This window comes from Schistocerca americana, chromosome 9, assembly GCF_021461395.2.
Source record: "Schistocerca americana isolate TAMUIC-IGC-003095 chromosome 9, iqSchAmer2.1, whole genome shotgun sequence".
Classification (NCBI taxonomy): Eukaryota; Metazoa; Arthropoda; class Insecta; order Orthoptera; family Acrididae; genus Schistocerca; species Schistocerca americana.
In genome coordinates this window covers 85,185,162-85,206,360 of record NC_060127.1, presented here as the reverse complement: position 1 = coordinate 85,206,360, position 21,199 = coordinate 85,185,162, and the positions used below count along the sequence as shown (strand labels likewise).

Here is a 21,199-nt window from a genome sequence, read left to right as displayed (position 1 = left end):
AAACTCAATGAGGGCGACAGCCAACAAACGTCAAATTTCCGGGAAGAGTGCTGAATGCTTGCACATCCACATGATAACATTTCTAACTGTGTAGGTGTAACGCATCTACATTCTGTGTACAATCTAAGACAAAAAAAGACAAATCGCGAGGGAATTATCAAAATGGGGTTGAAATAGGTAGATTTTGTTATAGACGACCACATCATCTGAGAACAGTATTAAAGAGGATCCGATGCTTTCTACTAGATAATTTATAAACACTGTAAGCAATAATTGTCCTGAAACTTCCTGACAGCTTAAAACTGTGTACCGGACCGAGACTCAAACTCGGAACCTTTGCCTTTCGCGGGCAAGTGCTCTACCAACTCAGCTACCCAAGCACGACTCACACCCCGTCCTCATAATTTCAGTTCTGCCAGTACTTGGTCTCCTACTTTCCCAACTTCACAGAAGCTCTCCCGCGAAACTTGCAGAACTAGCACTCCTGGAAGAAAGGATATTTCGGAGATATGGCTTAGCCACAGCCTGGGGGATGTTTCCAGAATGAGATTTTCACTCTACAGTGGAGTGTGCGCCGATATGAAACTTCCTGGCAGATTAAAACTGTATGCCGGACCGAGACTCGAACTCGGGACCTTTGCCTTTGGAGGGCAAGTGCACTTACCCGCAAAAGGAAAAGGTCCTGAGTTCGAGTCTCGGTCCGGCAAATAGTTTTAATCTGCCAGGAAGTTTCAATAGTGTAGCTGTACAGTAGTGGATTTTTTTTCTACATATGCGCAATATGTTAGATTTATTTACGTTGAGGGTCAAATGCCAGAGTCTGCACCATTCATCAATTCTCTGCAGGTCGTTCTGCAAATTCTTACTTCCTTCTGACGTTCCTACTTTCGTATAAGCAACTGCATCATCTGCGAATAGTCTTAAAGAGCATCTAACGCTTTCTACTAGATCACTTATGTATATTGTAAATGGCAACAGTCCTGTCACACTTCTCTGTGGTACTATGGCTATTACCTTTACATCTGTCGATTCAGTTCCGTTAAGAGCGACGTGTAGAGTTCTGTCTGCAAGAAAGTCTTGAATACAATCGCAGGTCTGATCCGATACTCTGGCATCAGGTTATAGCTCCTCTGCATATTGCCCTCTAAGGCTAGGAGATGATACACTACAAGTTTCATAGTACGAGGTGCATTCAAGTTCTAAGGCCTCCGATTTTTTTTCTCCGGACTGGAAAGAGATAGAAACATGCACATTGTCTTAAAATGAGGCCGCGTTCATTGTCAATACGTCCCAGAGATGGCAGCATCGTACGACAGATGGAATTTTACCGCCAGCGGCGAGAATGAGAACTGTTTTAAATACTTAAAATGGCGACGTTTTCCTTACTTGAACAGCGTGCAATCATTCGTTTTCTGAATTTGCGTGGTGTGAAACCAATTGAAATTCATCGACAGTTGAAGGAGACATGTGGTGATGGAGTTATGGATGTGTCGAAAGTGCGTTCGTGGGTGCGACAGTTTAATGAAGGCAGAACATCGTGTGACAACAAACCGAAACAACCTCGGGCTCGCACAAGCCGGTCTGACGACACGATCGAGAAAGTGGAGACAATTGTTTTGGGGGATCGCCGAATGACTGTTGAACAGATCGCCTCCAGAGTTGGCATTTCTCTGGGTTCTGTGCACACAGTCCTGCATGACGACCTGAAAATGCGAAAAGTGTCATCCAGGTGGGTGCCACGAATGTTGACGGACGACCACATGGCTGCCCGTGTGGCATGTTGCCGAGCAATGTTGACGCGCAACGACAGCACGAATGGGACTTTCTTTTCGTCGGTTGTGACAATGGATGAGACGTGGATGCCATTTTTCAACCAGAAACAAAGCGCCAGTCAGCTCAATGGAAGCACACAGATTCACCGCCACCAAAAAAAATTTCGGGTAACCGCCAGTGCTGAAAAAATGATGGTGTCCATGTTCAGGGACAGCGAGGGCGTAACCCTTACCCATTCCGTTCCAAAGGGCACTACGGTAACAGGTGCATCCTACGAAAATGTTTTGAAGAACAAATTCCTTCCTGCACTGCAACAAAAACGTCCGGGAAGGGCTGCGCGTGTGCTGTTTCACCAAGACAACACATCCGCACACTGAGCTAACGTTATGCAACAGTTTGCCGGCCGCGGTGGTCTAGCGGTTCTAGGCGCTCAGTCCGAAACCGCGCGACTGCTACGGTCGCAGGTTCGAATTCTGCCTCGGGCATGGATGTGTGTGATGTCCATAGGTTAGTTAGGTTTAAGTAGTTCTAAGTTCTAGGGGACTGATGACCACAGATGTTAAGTCCCATAGTGCTCAGAGCCATTTGAACGCAACAGTTTCTTCGTGATAACAACTTTGAAGTGATTCCTCATGCTCCCTACTCACCTGGCCTGGGTCCTAGTGACTTTTGGCTTTTTCCAACAATGAAAGACACTCTCCGTGGCTGCACATTCACCAGCCGTGCTGCTATTGCCTCACCGATTTTCCAGTGGTCAAAACAGACTCCTAAAGAAGCCTTCGCCGCTGCCATGGAATCGTGGCGTCAGCGTTGTGAAAAATGTGTACGTCTGCAGGGCGATTACGTCGAGAAGTAACGCCAGTTTCATCGATTTCGGGTGAGTAGTTAATAAGAAAAAAAAATCGGAGGCCTTACAACTTGAATGCACCTCGTAACTACCGACGACCTTAATTGGACCTCTTGTGTCGAGAGAAGTCTGTATCAGATAATTTTGTATTTAAAACATTCTCGGTTTTCTTGCCGCGTCAACATCGTCATCGTCATTTGCACTTGACGATGAAGGCTATCGTCGAGAGCTCGAGATTTTATCCCGAATTGACGCTGCAAGAAAACCGAGACCGTTTTACATATCAGTGCCGTCGCGAAAGACATTGTCCTCATCAGAGAATTCTGTTGAACGACAGGGTGCCTCAATGACTCCCAAACCCCTGCCTTCTCCTTCCACATCCAAACACGCAACCCGTGGTCTAGCAGGGTGGCAACATTGTGACATGGTCAATGTCCGGGCTACACTAGACAAATCCCCGCGTTGCAAAGCAGGATGTCCGCATCCGCCATTCTCGGGAATTAGTTCGAGGTCAAACCGTGATGCAATGGCAGTAGTTACGTGAAACAGGATACACAAAAACTGGCGTAAGAAGACGTAAACAGTGTACTTAGTTCAAGAACATTTATTATTCAGTTAGTGTAGTGCAAAGGTTCCCAAACTTTTCCTCTGACGAAAATTATGATGAGGTTGGTACTTTGATGAAACACCTTGTTAATTTTGAAAGTCGATAAAATTAAAAAAAAAAAAAAATGAGAACAACTAGACGAGGTACTGGCAGAAATAAAGCTTGGGTAGCTCAGTCGGTTCGCCGGCACGGTAGCTCAGCGTGTTCGGTCAGAGAGCCAGCTGCCCTCCGTAATAAAAAAAACTGAGTTAATAGATCAACAACGAACTAAAACGGGTGTCCAAAAAAAACGTCGGTAGAGCACTTGCCAGCGAAAGGCAAAGGTCCGAGTTCGAGTCTCGGTCCGGCACACAGTTTTGACCTGCCAGGAAGTTTCATATCAGCGCACACTCCGCTGTAGAGTGAAAATTTCATTCTAGCTTATTTCACTCATTGACTACATAAATTTTTAATCACAATTAATAACACAGAAATTATAATAAAAATCATTATTATTGTGAAGATGTCGAAAAAAACCGCCGTGGTATAAACAATTTTTCGTCGAGCACTTATTCCCTTGCCACAGAACACTAGTATTCTGCGGAACACAGTTTGGGAAACTCCGGTCTGTAGTATCGTAGGTTTTCATGGAATCGTATTTTGTCCAAAATGTTTCTTATGAGAGTAAGACAGAGTAGCTGGGCCGTAGAGGTTAAATTATTATCGACACGTCTCCAGCTTGCGTGGTCGAGTGGAGTCCTTTTGAAATTGCTGCTGTGCTGGCGGTTTGGGAGGGCATCTGTAGTAGTAAACGACAAACCTGGGGCAGGATCCCGGTTACAGGTGGCTTGTGGAGGAGGAGGAGGAGGAGATAAGTGTTCAACGGCCCGTCGACATCTAGGTCATTAGAGACGGAACACAATCTCGGATTAGGAAAGGGTGGAGGAGGAAAGGGGCTTTGCCCTTTCGATGGAACCATCCCGGCATTTCCCTTAAGCGATTTAGGGAAATCACAGAAAGTCTGAATCTCGAAGACCGGAAGCGAGTTTGAACAGTCGTCCTTCCGAGTGAGTGCAGTGAGCTAGTCACTGCGCCACCTCGCTCGGCCCATGCAGCCTGTCTAAGGGCTTCAGAACGCAACAAAATTTTGATTTCAGTATTCCATAGAGTTACTTTCCAAATCTGAAAATTTAAAACGCTGTCATAATTTACTCATTATGAGGTACAATGCTGCGGTAAATGTTTAAGACAATAAGTCAAGTATTAAACTGTGTTGAGGCATCATATCTCACAGTGTGCATATTACAAGACTTGAGAATCATAGCACTTTGCGACTGCCAATACCTTTACATGTACACTACTAGCCATTAAAATTGCTACACCAAGAAGAAATGCAGATGATAAACTGGTATTCATTGGACAAATCAGTTATACTAGAACTGACATGTGATTACATTTTCACGCAATTTGGGTGCATAGATCCTGAGAAATCAGTACCCAGAACAACCATCTCTGGCCATAATAACGGCCTTGATACGCCTGGGCATTGAGTCAAACAGAGCTTGGATGGCGTGTACAGGTACAGCTGCCCATGTAGCTTCAACACGATACCACGGTTCATCAAGAGTACCGACTGGCGTATTGTGACGAGCCAGTTGCTCGGCCACCATTCAGTTGGTGAGAGATCTGGAGAATGTGCTGGCCAGGGCAGCAGTCGAACATTTTCTGTATCCAGAAAGGCCCGTACAGGACCTGCAACATGCGGTCGTGCGTTATCCTGTTGAAATGTAGGGTTTCGCAGGGATCGAATGAAGGGTAGAGCCACGGGTCGTAACACATCTGAAATGTAACGTTCACTGTTCAAAGCGCCGTCAATGTGAACAAGAGGTGGCCGAAACGTGTAACCAATGGCACCCAATACCATCACGCCGGGTGATACGCCAGTATGGCGATGACGAATATACCCTTCCAATGTGCGTTCACCGCGATGTCGCCAAACACGGATACGACCATCATGATGCTGTAAACATAACCTGGATTCATCCGAAAAAATGACGATTTTCCATTCTTGCACCCAGGTTCGTCGTTGAGTACTCCATCGCAGGCGCTCCTGTCTGTGATGCAGCGTCAATGGTAACCGCAGCCACGGTCGCCGAGCTGATAGTCCATGCTGCTGCAAGCGTCGTCGAACTGTTCGTGCAGATGGTGGTTGTCTTGCAAACGTCCCCATCTGTTGACTCAGGGATCGAGACGTGGCTGCACGATGCGTTACAGCCATGCGGATAAGATGCCTGTCATCTCGACTGCTAGTGATACGAGGCCGTTGGGATCCAGCAGGGCGTTCCGTATTACCGTCCTGAACCCACCGATTCCATATTCTGCTAACAGTCATTGGATCTCGACCAACGCGAGCAGCAATGTCGCGATACGATAAAGCGCAATCGCGATCACATCCGACCTTTATTAACGTCGGCAACGTGATGGTACGCGTTTCTCCTCCTTACACGAGGCATCACAACAACGTTTCACCAGGCAACGCCGGTCAACTGCCGTTTGTGTATGAGAAATCGGTTGGAAACTTTCCTCAAGTCAGCACGGTGCAGATGTCGCCACCGGCGCTAACCTTGTGTGAATGCTATGAAAAGCTAACCATTTTCATATCACAGCATCTTCTTCTTATCTGTTAAATTTCGCGTCTGAGCACGTCATATTCGTGGTGTAGCAGTTTTAATGGCCAGTAGCGTAATTATCTTCCCTTTGTCAGTGTCGCTTATCTCGATGGATTCCCCCATTTACAGCCCATATCTTCGCTCGGGTTGCCCCCGTCCGTGTATGCTCCACTTACATACTTCTGTTACCGCGTCACGTCTCCGTAACGCCACCACCAGGCGAGTTCCAAAGTTGCGGAGGGGAGTGGTCAGAACGTTTTGGCTCACAGTGGATACTTCCTTTTCTTTTCCAGTCACGATAAACAGGGTAAGAGCCTACGGAATATCAGACCAGCTGTGTGGCTGGATTGAAGAGTTTTTAGCAAACAGAACACAGGATGTTGTTATCAATGGAGAGACGTCTACAGACGTTAAAGTAACCTCTGGCGTGCCACAGGGGAGTGTTATGGGACCATTGCTTTTCACTATATATATAAATGATCTAGTAGATAGTGTCGGAAGTTTCATGCGGCTTTTCGGGGATGATGCTGTAGTATACAGAGAAGTTGCAGCATTAGAAATTTGTAGCGAAATGCAGGAAGATCTGCAGCGGATAGGCACTTGGTGCAGGGAGTGGCAACTGACCCTTAACATAGACAAATGTAACGTATTGCGATTACATAGAAAGAAGGATCCTTTATTGTATGATTATATGATAGCAGAACAAACACTGGTAGCAGTACTTCTGCAAAATATCTGGGAGTATGCGTACGGAACGATTTGAAGCGGAATGATCATACAAAATTAATTGTTGGTAAGGCGGGTACCAGGTTGAGATTCATTGGGAGAGTCGTTAGAAAATGTAGTTCATCAACAAAGGAGGTGGCTTACAAAACACTGGTTCGACCTATACTTGAGTATTGCTCATCAGTCTGGGATCCGTACCAGATCGGGTTGACAGAGGAGATCCAAAGAAGAGCGGCGCGTTTCGTCACAGGGTTATTTGGTAAGCGTGATAGCGTTACGGAGATGTTTAGCAAACTCAAGTGGCAGACTCTGCAAGAGAGGCGCTCTGCATCGCATCCAGGTTTCGAGAGGGTGCGTTTCTGGACGAGGTATCGAATTTATTGCTTCCCTCTTCTTATACGTCCCGAGGAGATGACGAATGTAAAATTAGAGAGATTCGAGCGCGCACGGAGGCTTTCCAGTAGTCGTTCTTCCCGCGACCCATACGCGACTGGAACAAGAAAGGGAGGTAATGACAGTGGCACGTAAAGTGCCCTCCGCCACACACCGTTGGGTGGCTTGCGGAGTATAAATGTAGGTGTAGATGTAGATGGTACAGTGGAAGGACGGCTGTCAGCGAGTCACCGTACATCCCTCTGACTATCCCGCTGTGGTGTTTGCAGGCGCACGAGGTCAGGCGGTGTCCTGCCGGACGCTTTGGCTGCGGCACTTAGGCCCACGATGGCGCTCTGCTGCTGGCATCGGAATGGCGTCGTCACCTTCGCAGCTTTCTTCACGGTGAGTCACAAATGCGCTTCCTACATGTACCATATTCTGTAACTGCGCTCAAAGAATCCATAACATGCTGTCCACTGTCCGAAACTAAACTGCATGTCCAATCTTGTGACTGCTCGACTGTCACCCCCAGAAGATAAGACGTAAATGCCGTCTTGTAGCGGGACTTTGAATTTCGCCGCGCTACACTCGTTCCCTCAGATATAAATTATACCGTCGCAGCTGTATGAGCGCTCGACGGCAGAGAAAATATATAAGAAAGTGAAGGTACAAAAATTGTAACCCTTTTTGTTTTCTACCCGCTCTTAAGAGCGGAAGCTTAATTTCACTTATTCGCTAGTCTTAGTATGATTCAGACGTAAAAACTTATTAGATAGTCTTGGTCGGATTAAGACGAAAAAACTTATTGATGTGAAAACGTATTGTGGAAGTTTATATGAAATTTGGAGGATGGAAGCAGCAACGTAAAATACATTGCATTCAATATCAAGACGGTTTTAATTTGTGTAATTCCTGGACAATGAAATTTATTGCAAGATTTAGGAGCAGCTACGACTTTTCACGCAGAAATGAGCCTGGAGATTTTTGGAGAACAAGACCTGGACGTCGCACAAGAGAATACATGTTAACATGGTAAAGAATGAACTCTTATATACGCCATTTCCCCCTGTCAATCAAATTTTGTAATTCACTGTTCTCTTTCAAATAATTTTTGTAGTGGAAATTGGTTTGACTTTTCCTCAGAAACGCCACAAGGACCACCCCAACAATAGCTTTTCCGAAACAAAAAGTCCGATAACTTTACTGTAATACGAAGTCCGATTTGCATTTTATTCATTCCCTTTTTCACGGACATTAACGATTTTAAAAAACCCTTTTTATTCACCATTTCTTCCCACATTTTCAACCTTTTCTTTTCTTCTCTTTTTTCTTTTTTAGTAACCACTAAGTCTAACACAGACTGTGGCATCGATAACTAACTCAGTTTGACGAGAAAACTCATCCAGAAATTTCTTTAGGTACGACAGATCCAGCTGAAGGAGGGTACTGTAGTGGGACGACCTTTTGAGGATGTTGATTGCTATGTTCTCCCCCTACTCTCAATTGTCGCAGTCACTTTGCATGGGCCGGCCTCTGTGGCCGAGCGGTTCTAGGCACTTCAGTCTGGAACGGCGCTGCTGCTACGGTCGCAGGGTCAAAACCTGCCTCGGGCATGGATGTGTGTGATATCCTTCGGTTAGTTAGGTTTAAGTAGTTTTAAGCCTAGCGGACTGATGACCTCAGATGTTAAGTTCCATAGCCCTTAGAGCCATTTGAACCACAATTTTGCATGGAATTAACATTGGATGATACGCGAAAGGGTGCCTTTATGTTTGTGAAACCAGGAACGTGCGTATGTCATGATGAAGATATAGAACAAGTATCGGCGACTGGGTGGTAGAAATTGAAGTGTAGCTACTCAGGGAGGTCCAGTGTGGGCTGTAATTATCGTATGGTAGTTGAAACGTCAATTAGGGCGATTCACAAACAACAACTTAAGTACACATGTTATTCCAAAAATGTTATCCTGGAAGTAGGGGCCAGGAGGTGCTGGTGAAAAAACACACATTGATAAGGTATCTTTTATTTTAAAAGGCTTTCTGAGTAATAAATTTTTAAGTCTGTCATTTCTTTAAAAAAATAATTTCAAAACAATTTCAAATAGCTTGACAATTTTCATTATGAAAAGGAGATTACCAGGTATGACGTTAACAATAAGAAGATTTTAAACTTATTATATCAATAAGTGAACAATTTCCAAAAAACTTTAGGTAACTATCTTGTACTAAGCAAACATAGTTGTCTCTCGCCAGTTACATAACTCATATTTGTTACAAGGTAAATGTGAATAAGCCAACATACAAACCTTCACATTAAAGACAGTTCCCAAAAAAAATTTTCCTCAGCTCGGTGAGGGAGTGACACGTCTAAAGGGGCCCAGATCACAATAGTCGGAATAGTTATTGGTGGTCTACAGGGCCGCAGCAGATCAGCCCCAAAACTTGCATTACGAGCCGCTATTTCCCCGAGTTACCCAAAACCAGAAGATGTAGCAAAGGCTGTGCCTACACAGACTCCGAACCACAGAGACCCGCGACACCGACCCTAAATCACCCAATCGAGGTGTGAATGAAAACGGCCCGAGCAAGAACCAATTACCACATTCCCGCGGTCATACAAACGAAAACTGTGGTGGGACGACCCCGACGAAACCACTGGTGAAGAAACTCATACACTTCCCTGGAACTTGAAAACCTTCTCATATATACTCCTGGAAATGGAAAAAAGAACACATTGACACCGGTGTGTCAGACCCACCATACTTGCTCCGGACACTGCGAGAGGGCTGTACAAGCAATGATCACACGCACGGCACAGCGGACACACCAGGAACCGCGGTGTTGGCCGTCGAATGGCGCTAGCTGCGCAGCATTTGTGCACCGTCGCCATCAGTGTCAGCCAGTTTGCCGTGGCATACGGAGCTCCATCGCAGTCTTTAACACTGGTAGCATGCCGCGACAGCGTGGAAGTGAACCGTATGTGCAGTTGACGGACTTTGAGCGAGGGCGTATAGTGGGCATGCGGGAGGCCGGGTGGACGTACCGCCGAATTGCTCAACACGTGGGGCGTGAGGTCTCCACAGTACATCGATGTTGTCGCCAGTGGTCGGCGGAAGGTGCACGTGTCCGTCGACCTGGGACCGGACCGCAGCGACGCACGGATGCACGCCAAGAGCGTAGGATCCTACGCAGTGCCGTAGGGAACCGCACCGCCACTTCCCAGCAAATTAGGGACACTGTTGCTCCTGGGGTATCGGCGAGGACCATTCGCAACCGTCTCCATGAAGCTGGGCTACGGCCCGGCACACCGTTAGGCCGTCTTCCGCTCACGCCCCAACATCGTGCAGCCCGCCTCCAGTGGTGTCGCGACAGGCGTGAATGGAGGGACGAATGGAGACGTGTCGTCTTCAGCGATGAGAGTCGCTTCTGCCTTGGTGCCAATGATGGTCGTATGCGTGTTTGGTGCCGTGCAGATGAGCGCCACAATCAGGACTGCATACGACCGAGGCACACAGGGCCAACACCCGGCATCATGGTGTGGGGAGCGATCTCCTACACTTGCCGTACACCACTGGTGATCGTCGAGGGGACACTGAATAGTGCACGGTACATCCAAACCGTCATCGAACCCATCGTTCTACCATTCCTAGACCGGCAAGGGAACATGCTGTTCCAACAGGACAATGCACGTCCGCATGTATCCCGTGCCACCCAACGTGCTCTAGAAGGTGTAAGTCAACTACCCTGGCCAGCAAGATCTCCGGATCTGTCCCCCATTGAGCATGTTTGGGACTGGATGAAGCGTCGTCTCACGCGGTCTGCACGTCCAGCACGAACGCTGGTCCAACTGAGGCGCCAGGTGGAAATGGCATGGCAAGCCGTTCCACAGGACTACATCCAGCATCTCTACGATCGTCTCCATGGGAGAATAGCAGCCTGCATTGCTGCGAAAGGTGGATATACACTGTACTAGTGCCGACATTGTGCATGCTCTGTTGCCTGTGTCTATGTGCCTGTGGTTCTGTCAGTGTGATCATGTGATGTATCTGACCCCAGGAATGTGTCAATAAAGTTTTCCCTTCCTGGGACAATGAATTCACGGTGTTCTTATTTCAATTTCCAGGAGTGTATAAACTCTGTTACATAAAGGCAGTACTCAACTCCTCAGACTCCACCCCAGCGCCGGGAACACGTCGCACTTCTTTATGCTCGTCAGAGCCAACCGCTGCCAGTGGTTTCAACGGCCGATAAGGAGACATACGGTCCCACGCGTTGATCTCCTGCACCACGGCTTCTAAGCTTCGTAAGCCACGTACATGCGGGTGAGGCAGACTCAGCCCCTGACAGCCAAGAGGTCGGCCAAAGCACGTGGCGAGCAGTTGACGCCCCCCAACAGCAGGGCCCCGCTAGCGCCACCACCTCTCTCGGTCACCGCCCAGTACGTACTCCTCGATCACCACGCGGCCGTACACTTGCTCCACCTCCCGCCAGAGAGCGGTAGCGATCCACACAGCGCGCCAAACCGAAAGCGCCACCGCAAACACTAGACGCGTAGGGAAAGCACTCCGCCTGGCGCGCTTATCGAAGAGCCGGACACAACTACGGCCCAGTAGTGAAACTTCGCAGATATTCTAATGCGTTAATGCGGAACCGATTTACGCTGGAAAAAAAGTTTCCAGAATGAGACTTTCACTCTGCAGCGGAGTGTGTGCTGATATGAAACTTCCTGGCAGATTAAAACTGTGTGCCGGACCGAGACTCCAACTCGGGACCTTTGCCTATCGCGGGCAAGTGCTCTACCAACTGCCAGGAAGTTTCATATCAGCGCACACTCCGCTGCAGAGTGAAAATCTCGCTCTGGAAACATCCCCCAGGCTGTGGCTAAGCAATGTCTCCGCAGTATCCTTTCTTTCAGGAGTGCTAGTTCTGCAAGGTTCACAGGAGAGCTTCTGTTAAGTTTGGAAGGTAGGAGACGAGGTACTGGCAGAAGTAAAGCTCTGAGGACGGGGCGTGTGTCGTGCTTGGGTACCTCAGTTGGTAGAGCACTTGCCCGCGAAAGGCAAAGGTCCCCAGTTCAAGTCCCGGTCCGGCACACAGTTTTAATCTGCCAGGAAGTTTCAAAAAAAAGTTTGTTCCAATTCTGGTCACTAGGTGCAAATCTGGCGCTATGAAAGCAAGAAAAATGTGTAGAAATTTTACCATATGTAATAGATTAGGAACAGTCCGTGGGCAGCACAGATCAAGCAAGTGAGAAGGTATAATATTCATTTTTTTATTAAACTCTTCTTACACATTTTGTTCAATATGAACATCGGAGACGTCGCCGAGATGCTGTATAGCGGCAGATTTGCACCTGGTGACCAAAATTGGAACTAACTTTTTTCCAGCGCAAATCGGTTCGGCGTTAACCATTAGCGTATCTACCTAGGTTCGCTGCCACAGAACTACAGCCCTTACTGGACCTCCGTAAGTAGCTGCACTTTAATTGCAACCTGTACATGAAATGTATTTGCAGTTTCAAGAACAAACAACCATCAGCTGTGTAAGCGAATAACGACAACGAAAATTTTTTCTGGGCCCGGACTCGAACCCGGAAATCACACTTTACGCGAGCGGTCGCCTTAACCGTTTTGGCTATCCGTGCATCGATTAACGCTAGACCCAAACTTCCATATAGAGTCGTTTCTGCTTATTTGAAACATGGCGGATAAATACAATTCTGCAAAAAATAATAAGTGTTGCTTTTATGACTTTGTTCATTTGTTATAGAAATATGATAAGAAAATTGTTTTGTAAAGTAAAATAATTATTCTGAAACGTTCTTATTGTATATTGTAACTAGGCAAGACAATGAATTTGCTGACAGATGCCTTTATGGACTGACAGGGTCAGTCATGCATTCATACTCCAAAAGAAACTCTGTAATAATTTGCCAGAACTTTTCAAACAAAACTGACAAATCGAACTTATCGCTACCGCGATGTAAAATGAAGAGATCGTTACCCATTGAAATCAACTCCAGTACCTTAAAATCATTACAAGGATCACATCATCACCTTTTACAAGTTGCATAGACGTCTAAAGTGTCCAGTGAGCTGTTTGAGGCAAAGTGGGGGGAGGGGATGAGATGACTAATTTTGTCCAGTGGGCTTAGAACCTGCCTGTTGCCATGCATTCATGGCTCACAGCATATTGTGCGCGAAAAGGGTGAGGTGGCTTTTACACGAGCGTTGCTTTTTAAATCCATGCTGATTCACCTCTGATTGAAATTGCTCTCTTTTTAGGATACGGACTATACTGAAGCTTCGAATATGCTCAAGGATCCTGCATTAGACCGGCACTTTGGGCACTGGCCTGTTATTTAAAACATCCGTACATTTACTCTTGTGCGGTTACCTCCAGTCGCTTTGAGACTAGTAGCCTGTATCTAAAAGGGCCGCTTAGTAAGTAATGCAACACATTTTCTTCTTGGCCACTTTCGGATGAAAAAAATGGGGAATTTGCTGTGGGACATCGTGGAATACTCCCGCTTCAGCCCCGCCCCCACTTTTTATTTTATTTTTCTGTCATCGGTCTTCTGCCTGGTTTTATACGGTCAGACACGAATTCCTCTCCTGTGCCAACCTGTTCATCTCAGAGTAGCACTTGCAACCTACGTTCTCAATTATTTGCTGGATGTATTCCAAACTCTGTCTTTCTCTACAGTTTTTGCCCTCTACAGCTCCCTGTAGTACCACGGGAGTCATTCCCTTATATCTTAACCGATGTCCTGTCATCCTGTTCCTTCTGTCTGTCACTGTTTTCCACATATTTCTTTATTCTCCAATTCTGCACAGAACCATCTCATTCCTTACCTTACCAGTACTCCTAATTTTCAACGTTCCTCTATAGAACCACCCCTTAAATGCTTCGATTCTCTTCTGCTCAGGTTTTCCCGTGGTCCGGGTTTCACTACCATACAATGCTGTGCTCCAAACGTACATTCTCAGAAATTTCTTCTTCACATTAAGGCCTATGTTTGATACAAGTAGACTTCCCTTGGCCAGGAATGCCCCCTGTGCTAGTCTGCTTTTGATGTCCTCCTTGGACTGTGTTTGTCATTGGCTATTTTGCTGCCTTCTGCTATTTTCTTTTAGTGTTCAACCCTAAGGTTGGTTTGCAGCAGAGCGCCATTCCTTTCTTCTGTCTGTCTTCCTCTTCATTTCCACGTTTGTGTTACATCTAACGTCATTCATGATCTATTGCATGTATGATATCTTTGGTTGCCCCGCCGATTCCTTCCATCAATAGCTCCTTCTGCTATTGTTCTAATGATGTTGTTGCGTCGTAGAATGTGCCCTACAAGTTTCTCCCTTCTTGTTTGGATGTGTTTCCACAGAGGTCTGGTTTCCTGTACTCTTCTAAGCACCTCTTCATTTGTTACTTTGTCTCTCCAGCTGATCTACATCATCCTTCTATAGCACCGCATCTCCAGCGCCTCTAGCCGTCTTCTCTCTTCTCTTCCAGTTTCACATCCTTATAGGGCTACACTCCAAGCGAAACCTTTCATGATACGTTTCCTTACCTGCCTAGGTAGTAGAATTCCTTAACTTCATCTACTTCGTGACCATCATTCATCCATTATAGTTTCATAAAGTTCCGATATATGGCGGCGCCATATCTAGGCTTCAAAATGTCGTCTGTAACGGTGGTGCTTCCAAGCTCAGAGCTGTCACTGAGTTTCTTTCGACGCAAAACCAATCACAGATATTCTTAGGCGCTTGCAGAATGTCGACTGTGATCTGGCAGTGAACAAAAACACGGTCAGTCCTTGGCTAGGCATCTGTCATCACTGTAACGAAGTCGGTTGTCAGCAAACCACATACAGCTGTGGTTCTTGTAGTGTTGGAGCGTGCGGTCACACTCTCTGACTCTTGCCGTGTTGGGTTGTGCGGACAGTCTTAATCGAAGTGGTCGACGGATCACAATGAAACACCTCGCTGCCCAACTGGACGTCTCTGTTGGTAGTCCCATCACTCTCGTCCTCCAGTTGGGGTAGTCAAAGGTGTGTGTCAGCTTGGTTCCTCGCTGCTTCACAGAAGACCATCAAGATCTTCCATCTCCTTGACCCAATGAAGGGTGCACTCCATAAGCAGCACTACATGCATGGTCGGGAGGTTACTGATGCAGCAAGACATTGACTGTGAAGTCGGCCATTGGACTCGTACCATGTGGGCATATTTGCCCTGTCATTAAGGTCTCATAATTGCACTGAACGGTGATTATGCCGAAAAATAGGGTTTTGTAGTCGAAAGAGCCGGAAATACTATGGTGTATTAAAATCTTGCGGAAAAAAATCCTGCGATTCTGCATGTGTGAAAGTTTTACAGTGTGTAGATACATCCTTCCCGCTTGTTTTCAAACTTAGTTCAAACTGTTCCCGTGAGTGGCGCTGTCACACCATGTCTTCAAAATGGCCACTACACTTGACGTTCGTCAGAAGCAACGTACTGTCATAGAATTCCTGTGCTGTGAAAACGAGACAGTGGGAAACATCCACAACAGGTTGAAAAAGGTGTATGGAGATGCTGCTGTCGATCGCAGTACAGATAGTGCGCAAGCAGGTTACATAATGAAAGCGGGCACGGCAATATTAAGGATTGTCCTCGCAGCGGCAGGCCTCGTACTGCACACACTCCAGACAATGTGCAGAGAGTTAACGAATTGGTGACTGCTGACAGACGCATCACAGTGAACGAATTGTTACGCTATGTTGGGATAGGGGAAGGAAGTGTTTGCAGAATACTGAAAGCGTTAAAAAAGGTTTGTGCCAGGTGGGTTCCCAGGATGTTGACAGTGGCTCACATCGAAACAAGAAAAACGGTATGAAGCGAACTTTTGGAACAGTACGAGAATGGTGGAGTTGAATTTCTTGGAAAAATTGTGACAGGTAATTAAACATGGCTCCATCATTTTTCACCAGAGACGAAGAGGCAATCAATGGAGTGGCATCATGGAAATTCACCGAAGAAAAAAATTCAAAACCACACTTTCTGCTGGAAAAGTTATGGCTACGGTTTTTTCGATTCCGGAGGACTCTTTCATGTTGACCTCATGCCAAGTGGAACCACCATAAGTTCCGATGCGTATGTGACGACACTGAAGAAACTTCAAGCTCAACTGAGTCGTGTTCGACCACATCGGCAAAAGCAGGATGTTTTGCTGTTGCACGACAATGCACGGCCACATGTCAGTCAAAAAACCATGGAAGCGAACTCGAATTGACAACACTGAAACACTCGCTTTACAGTCCTGACCTGGCTCCATGTGACTATCATCTCTTTGTGAAACTGAAAGACTCTCTTCGTGGATCAAGGTTAGAAGATGATGACTCCCATGTGCACGCTGCCAAACAGTTGGTTGGTTGGTTGGGGTTGAAGGGACCAAACAGCAAGGTCATCAGTCCCTTGTTTCAAATGTGGTCGATTCCGATAGCGTGACATCTCAGAAAAGTCAGAACGATAAAAGGGGAAAAGGCTAAAAAATGTAAAAAGGCAGTCATGTTGTCAATGGTAAAAACAAAATGAGGTAAGTCAGCAAGAGAGCGAACCCAACGCTATGCTAGAGGCAGGAAATATCCCACCTCTAAAGCAGCAGAGGCAAGACCACCTGCGACTTAAAAAAAGGTGCAACCGCTAAAATATGGAAGTGCGTATGGGAAAAGGAGACTAACCAATCCTAAAAAATGATAGAGTAAAAGGGGGAGAAAAGAGGATCTCGTCCAGGGAGGGGAGTCGGGAATCTCCAAACACGGCTTACAGTGGGAGATAACCCAACACTCACCGCCCTGCCCCAACACCAGAGAGAGATTAAAAACCTTAGAACTGAGAGTAAAAACCACTTTCCCGGAGGAAACCGAGAACCAGGTCGACCATCCGGGAATCGTCAGCTAACATCAAAGGTAAAATGCGGGGGAGGCTGTACTGTTTAATAAAGGTAAGGGCCTGGGAAATTGCCATCAATTCCGCAGTAAACACCCCACATGTAGGTGACAGCAGATGATTTTCCGTTCCAACAGAGGACGTGAAGGCATATCCCACATGATCAGCAGATTTAGAGCCATCAGTGTAAAGAACAACAGCCTCCCGAAACTCCTATAAAATTCGGCGGAAAAAGGAACGGAACACCATCGGTGGGATGGAATCTTTCGGACCTCGGCGGAGATCCATCCGAATTCGAGGCCGAGGAACTAACCAAAGGGGGGGGGGGGGGGGGAGGGAGCGAGGAGGACAGGACAAAGATTGCCAAACAGTGGCTCCAACAGGTTGGTCCAGAATTTTACCGAGATGGCGTAAGGCACTTGAGAGGGATGGAAATTATGTGGAGAAATGAAAAGTATTGTTCCTAAAGGATGTATCTACACACTGTAAAACTTTCAAACATGTAGAATAAAAGATGAATTTTTAAAAAATAGTGTGCGTTTCTTTTGGAGTGACCCTCGTGTTTAGCCACACAGCTGAGAATGGGTGCGTCGCGTCCGCAGGTGGTGGGGGTGCTGGTGATCGCAGCGGGCCGCCTGTGGCTGTCTTGGGCGGCGGTGGCGCAGACCGCGGTCCAGCCTGAAGAGACCGGGCTGCAGTACCGAGCCAGCCCCATCGACTTCAAGATCTTCCGGCTGCTGAGCAGGCGCCTGGAGCGACTGTCCGCGTCCGAGAGGGAGGCCATCGCAGCTTCTCGGGATCTGTACGGTCCGTTACCTACTTTTCGTGTGGCTACATACACTGATCAACCAGAACATTATGACCACCGTTCTACTATCGCAGTAGTCTCCATCAGGGCGACAGCAGCTTCACCTGGCGAGGAATGACAGTAAGTCAGACACACGCACGGCCCGTGTGGCATCAGTGCTGTCTGTGTGCAGAAAGTGGAAAGAGAATGACCTATCTGAGTTTGATCGAGGGCAGATTGTGATGACCTGGAGGCTCGGTTCAGTCTGGAACCGCGCGACCGCTACGGTCGCAAGTTCGAATCCTGCCTCGGGCATGGATGTGTGTGATGTCCTTAGGTTAGTTAGGTTTAAGTAGTTCTAAGTTCTAGGGGATTGATGACCTCAGATGTTAAGTCCCATAGTGCTCAGAGCCATTTGAACCATTTTTGGAGGCTAGGCACGACCATTTTGGAAACCGCACGACTTATCGGGTGTTCGAGGAGTGCCATGGTGAGTGTCTTCAACACGTGGCAACACCAAGTGGAACCACGTCCACACATCGTTGGGTTTGGCGGGCGCCCTTCATTACAGATGTCGGATGTCGTAGGCTGGGAACACTGGTAAATCAGAACAGGCAGCGAAAAGAGGCCGATCTACTATCGATGTAATCCCCATCCAGGCGATAGCAGCTTCACCTGGCGAGGAATGACAGCTAGTCAGACACACGCACAGTCCATGTGGTATCAGTAAATGTGCTGTCTGTGTGTAGAAAGTGGGAAGCGCGCTATCTATCTGAGTTTGACCGAGGGCAGATTGTGATGGCTTGGGGGCTAGGCATGACCATTTCAGAGACCGCACGACTTATCGAGTGTTCGAGGAGTGCCGTGGTGAGTGCCTTCAACACGAGGGAACACCAAGTGGAACCACGTCCACACATCGTTGGGTTGGGCGTGCACCCTTCATTACAGATGTCGGATGTCATAGGCTGGGAAGACCGGTGAAACAGAACAGGCAGGGAACAGTGGCCGATCTACTGTCGATGTAATCCCCATCCAGGCGATAGCAGCTCCACCTGGCGAGGAATGACAGCTAGTCACACACATGCACGATCCGTGTGGCATCAGTGCTGTATGTGTGTAGAAAGTGAAAAGGGCGCGATCTGTCTGAGTTTGGCCAAGGGCAGATTTTGATGGCCTGGAGGCTCGGCACGACCATTTTGGAAACTGCACGATTTATCGGGTGTTCGAGGAGTGCCGTGGTGAGTGTCTTCAACACGTGGCAAAACAACATCCAGACATCGTTGGGTTGGGCGGGCACCGCTCATTACAGATGTCGGATGTCGTAGGTTGGGAAGACTGGTAAGACATGACAGGCAGCGAACAGTGGCGGTACTAACATCAGACTTCAATGCTGGGCAGAGCACAAATGTGTCTTAACACACAGTGCGCCCAACACTCCTGCCGATGGGCCCCCACAGCTGACGATCCGTGCATGTTCCAATGTTAACACCACGACATCGGCAACTACGACTGAAATGGGCACATGACCATCGGCAATGAACGTTGGCGCAGTGGCAGAGCGTTGCAATGTTTGATCAATCCCGATACCTTCTTCATCATGACGATGGGAGGGCGCGTATCCGTCGTCTTCTGGGGGAACAGCTCGTTGACACTTGTACAACGGGACAGAGACAAGCTGGTGGCGGCTCCATTATGCTCTGGGGAACATTCATGTAGGCACTCCTAGGTCCAGTGGAGCTCGTGCATAGATGCCATCATGACGTACGAGGAGTATTGTACAGTACTTGCAGACCACGTACACTCCTTCATGACGATCATGTTTCCGGATGGCTGTGGCATTTTTCGTCAGCCGCGGTTCTAGGCGCTTCGGAACCACGCGGCTGCTACGGTCGCAGATCCCAATCCTGCCTCGGGCATAGATGTGTGTGATGTCCCTAGGTTAGTTAGGTGTACGTAGTTCTAAGTCTAGGGGACTGATGACTTCACATGTTAAGTCCCACAGTGCTTAGAGCCATTTGAACCATTTTTTGTGGCATTTTTCAACAAGATAATGCGCCTTGTCACAAGGCCGAGTGTGTGACGGAGTGGTTCGAGGAATAATGTGGCGAGTTCCAATTTATTTGGAGGCCCTCCAACTTTGCAGATGTGAATCCGATTGAACACATCTGGGATGTGATTGGATGTGGCATCAGAGCTCATCGCCCCATCACCGGAATTTATGGGAATCAGGTAACTTCTGTGTGTGCAGATGTGGTGCCAATTCTCTCCCGCAGTGGCTAGCACACTGGACTCGCATTCGGGAGGACGACGGTTCAATCCCGCGTCCGACCATCCTGATTTAGGTTTTCCGTGATTTCCCTAAATCACTCCATGCAAATGCTGGGATGGTTCCCTTGAAAGGGCACGGCCGAGTTCCTTCCCCATCCTTCCTTAATTCGATGAGACCGATGACCTCGCTGTCTCGTCTCCTCCCCCAATCAATCCAATCCAATTCTCTCCAGCGACCAACCAAGGCCTCACTGCTTCCATGCCACGACACATCTCCGCTTTCATCCGTGCCAAAGGTTGACATACAGCCCATTAGGTCGGTGCTCATAATGTTCTGGCCAATCAGTGTACGATGAAATTTTTTCTGTATGATTAACGTTGCTGGTATGAATGATGTAGCCTAAAGACTTTGCTGTAGGCTACGTCTTACCCTCAACCAGCAATTATTTATGGTTGCTTAATAAAAACGAGGATACGATGTATGAAGACATACAGCCATTTCAACTAACGAGCTTTCCGTTTCTTTCTTTCAACAGAAGCTAAGATGATCGCGATTTCGTTCGTGGCGCTGGGAGTTGTCAAGACCAGCCTGTCCGTCGTGCTGCTAGTGGCCGCGTTGATGGTGAGTGGTGACAGCCACAGAACATTTGCCAATGTGAAACCATTGGCAAAATACCACAGACACCTATACGTAGTACAATTAAGGGACACGTTCCATACACACTCAATATGACCGGTCTTGAGAAGGAAAATCTCTACAGAAATAAGCATGGACTAAATATAGAAGAATTTAAGTTATTGCAGATGAGTAAGAAAAATCTACATCTACATCCATACTCCGCAAGCCACCTGACGGTGTGTGGCGGAGGGTACCCTGAGTACCTCTATCGGTTCTCCCTTCTGTTCCGGTCTCGTATTGTTCGTGGAAAGAAGGATTGTCGGTATGCTTCTGTGTGGGCTCTAATCTCTCTGATTTTATCCTCATGGTCTCTTCGCGAGATGTGCGTAGGAGGGAGCAATATACTGCTTGAATCCTAGGTGAAGGTATGTTCTCGAAACTTTAATAAAAGCCCGTACCGAGCTACTGAGCGTCTCTCCTGCAGAGTCTTCCACTGGAGTTTATCTATCATCTCCGTAACGCTTTCGCGATTACTAAATGATCCTGTAACGAAGCGCGCTGCTCTCCGTTGGATCTTCTCTATCTCTTCTATCAACCCTATCTGGTACGGATCCCACACTGCTGAGCAGT

The 21,199-nt window shown here is 47.4% G+C and overlaps 1 protein-coding gene across 3 annotated transcripts in view; it reads left to right on the top strand.

Moving 5' to 3' along the window:
• Positions 1-21,199, top strand: part of LOC124550964 — a 61,075-nt gene that overhangs the window by 21,506 nt on the left and 18,370 nt on the right. For all 3 annotated transcript variants that reach the window (XM_047125781.1, XM_047125780.1, XM_047125782.1), the window contains exons 2-4: positions 7,264-7,378; positions 17,498-17,702; positions 20,487-20,572. In XM_047125781.1, the coding sequence (XP_046981737.1) occupies positions 7,322-7,378; positions 17,498-17,702; positions 20,487-20,572 (348 nt within the window). In that variant the 5' untranslated portion in view covers positions 7,264-7,321. The remainder of the gene's footprint in view (positions 1-7,263; positions 7,379-17,497; positions 17,703-20,486; positions 20,573-21,199) is intronic.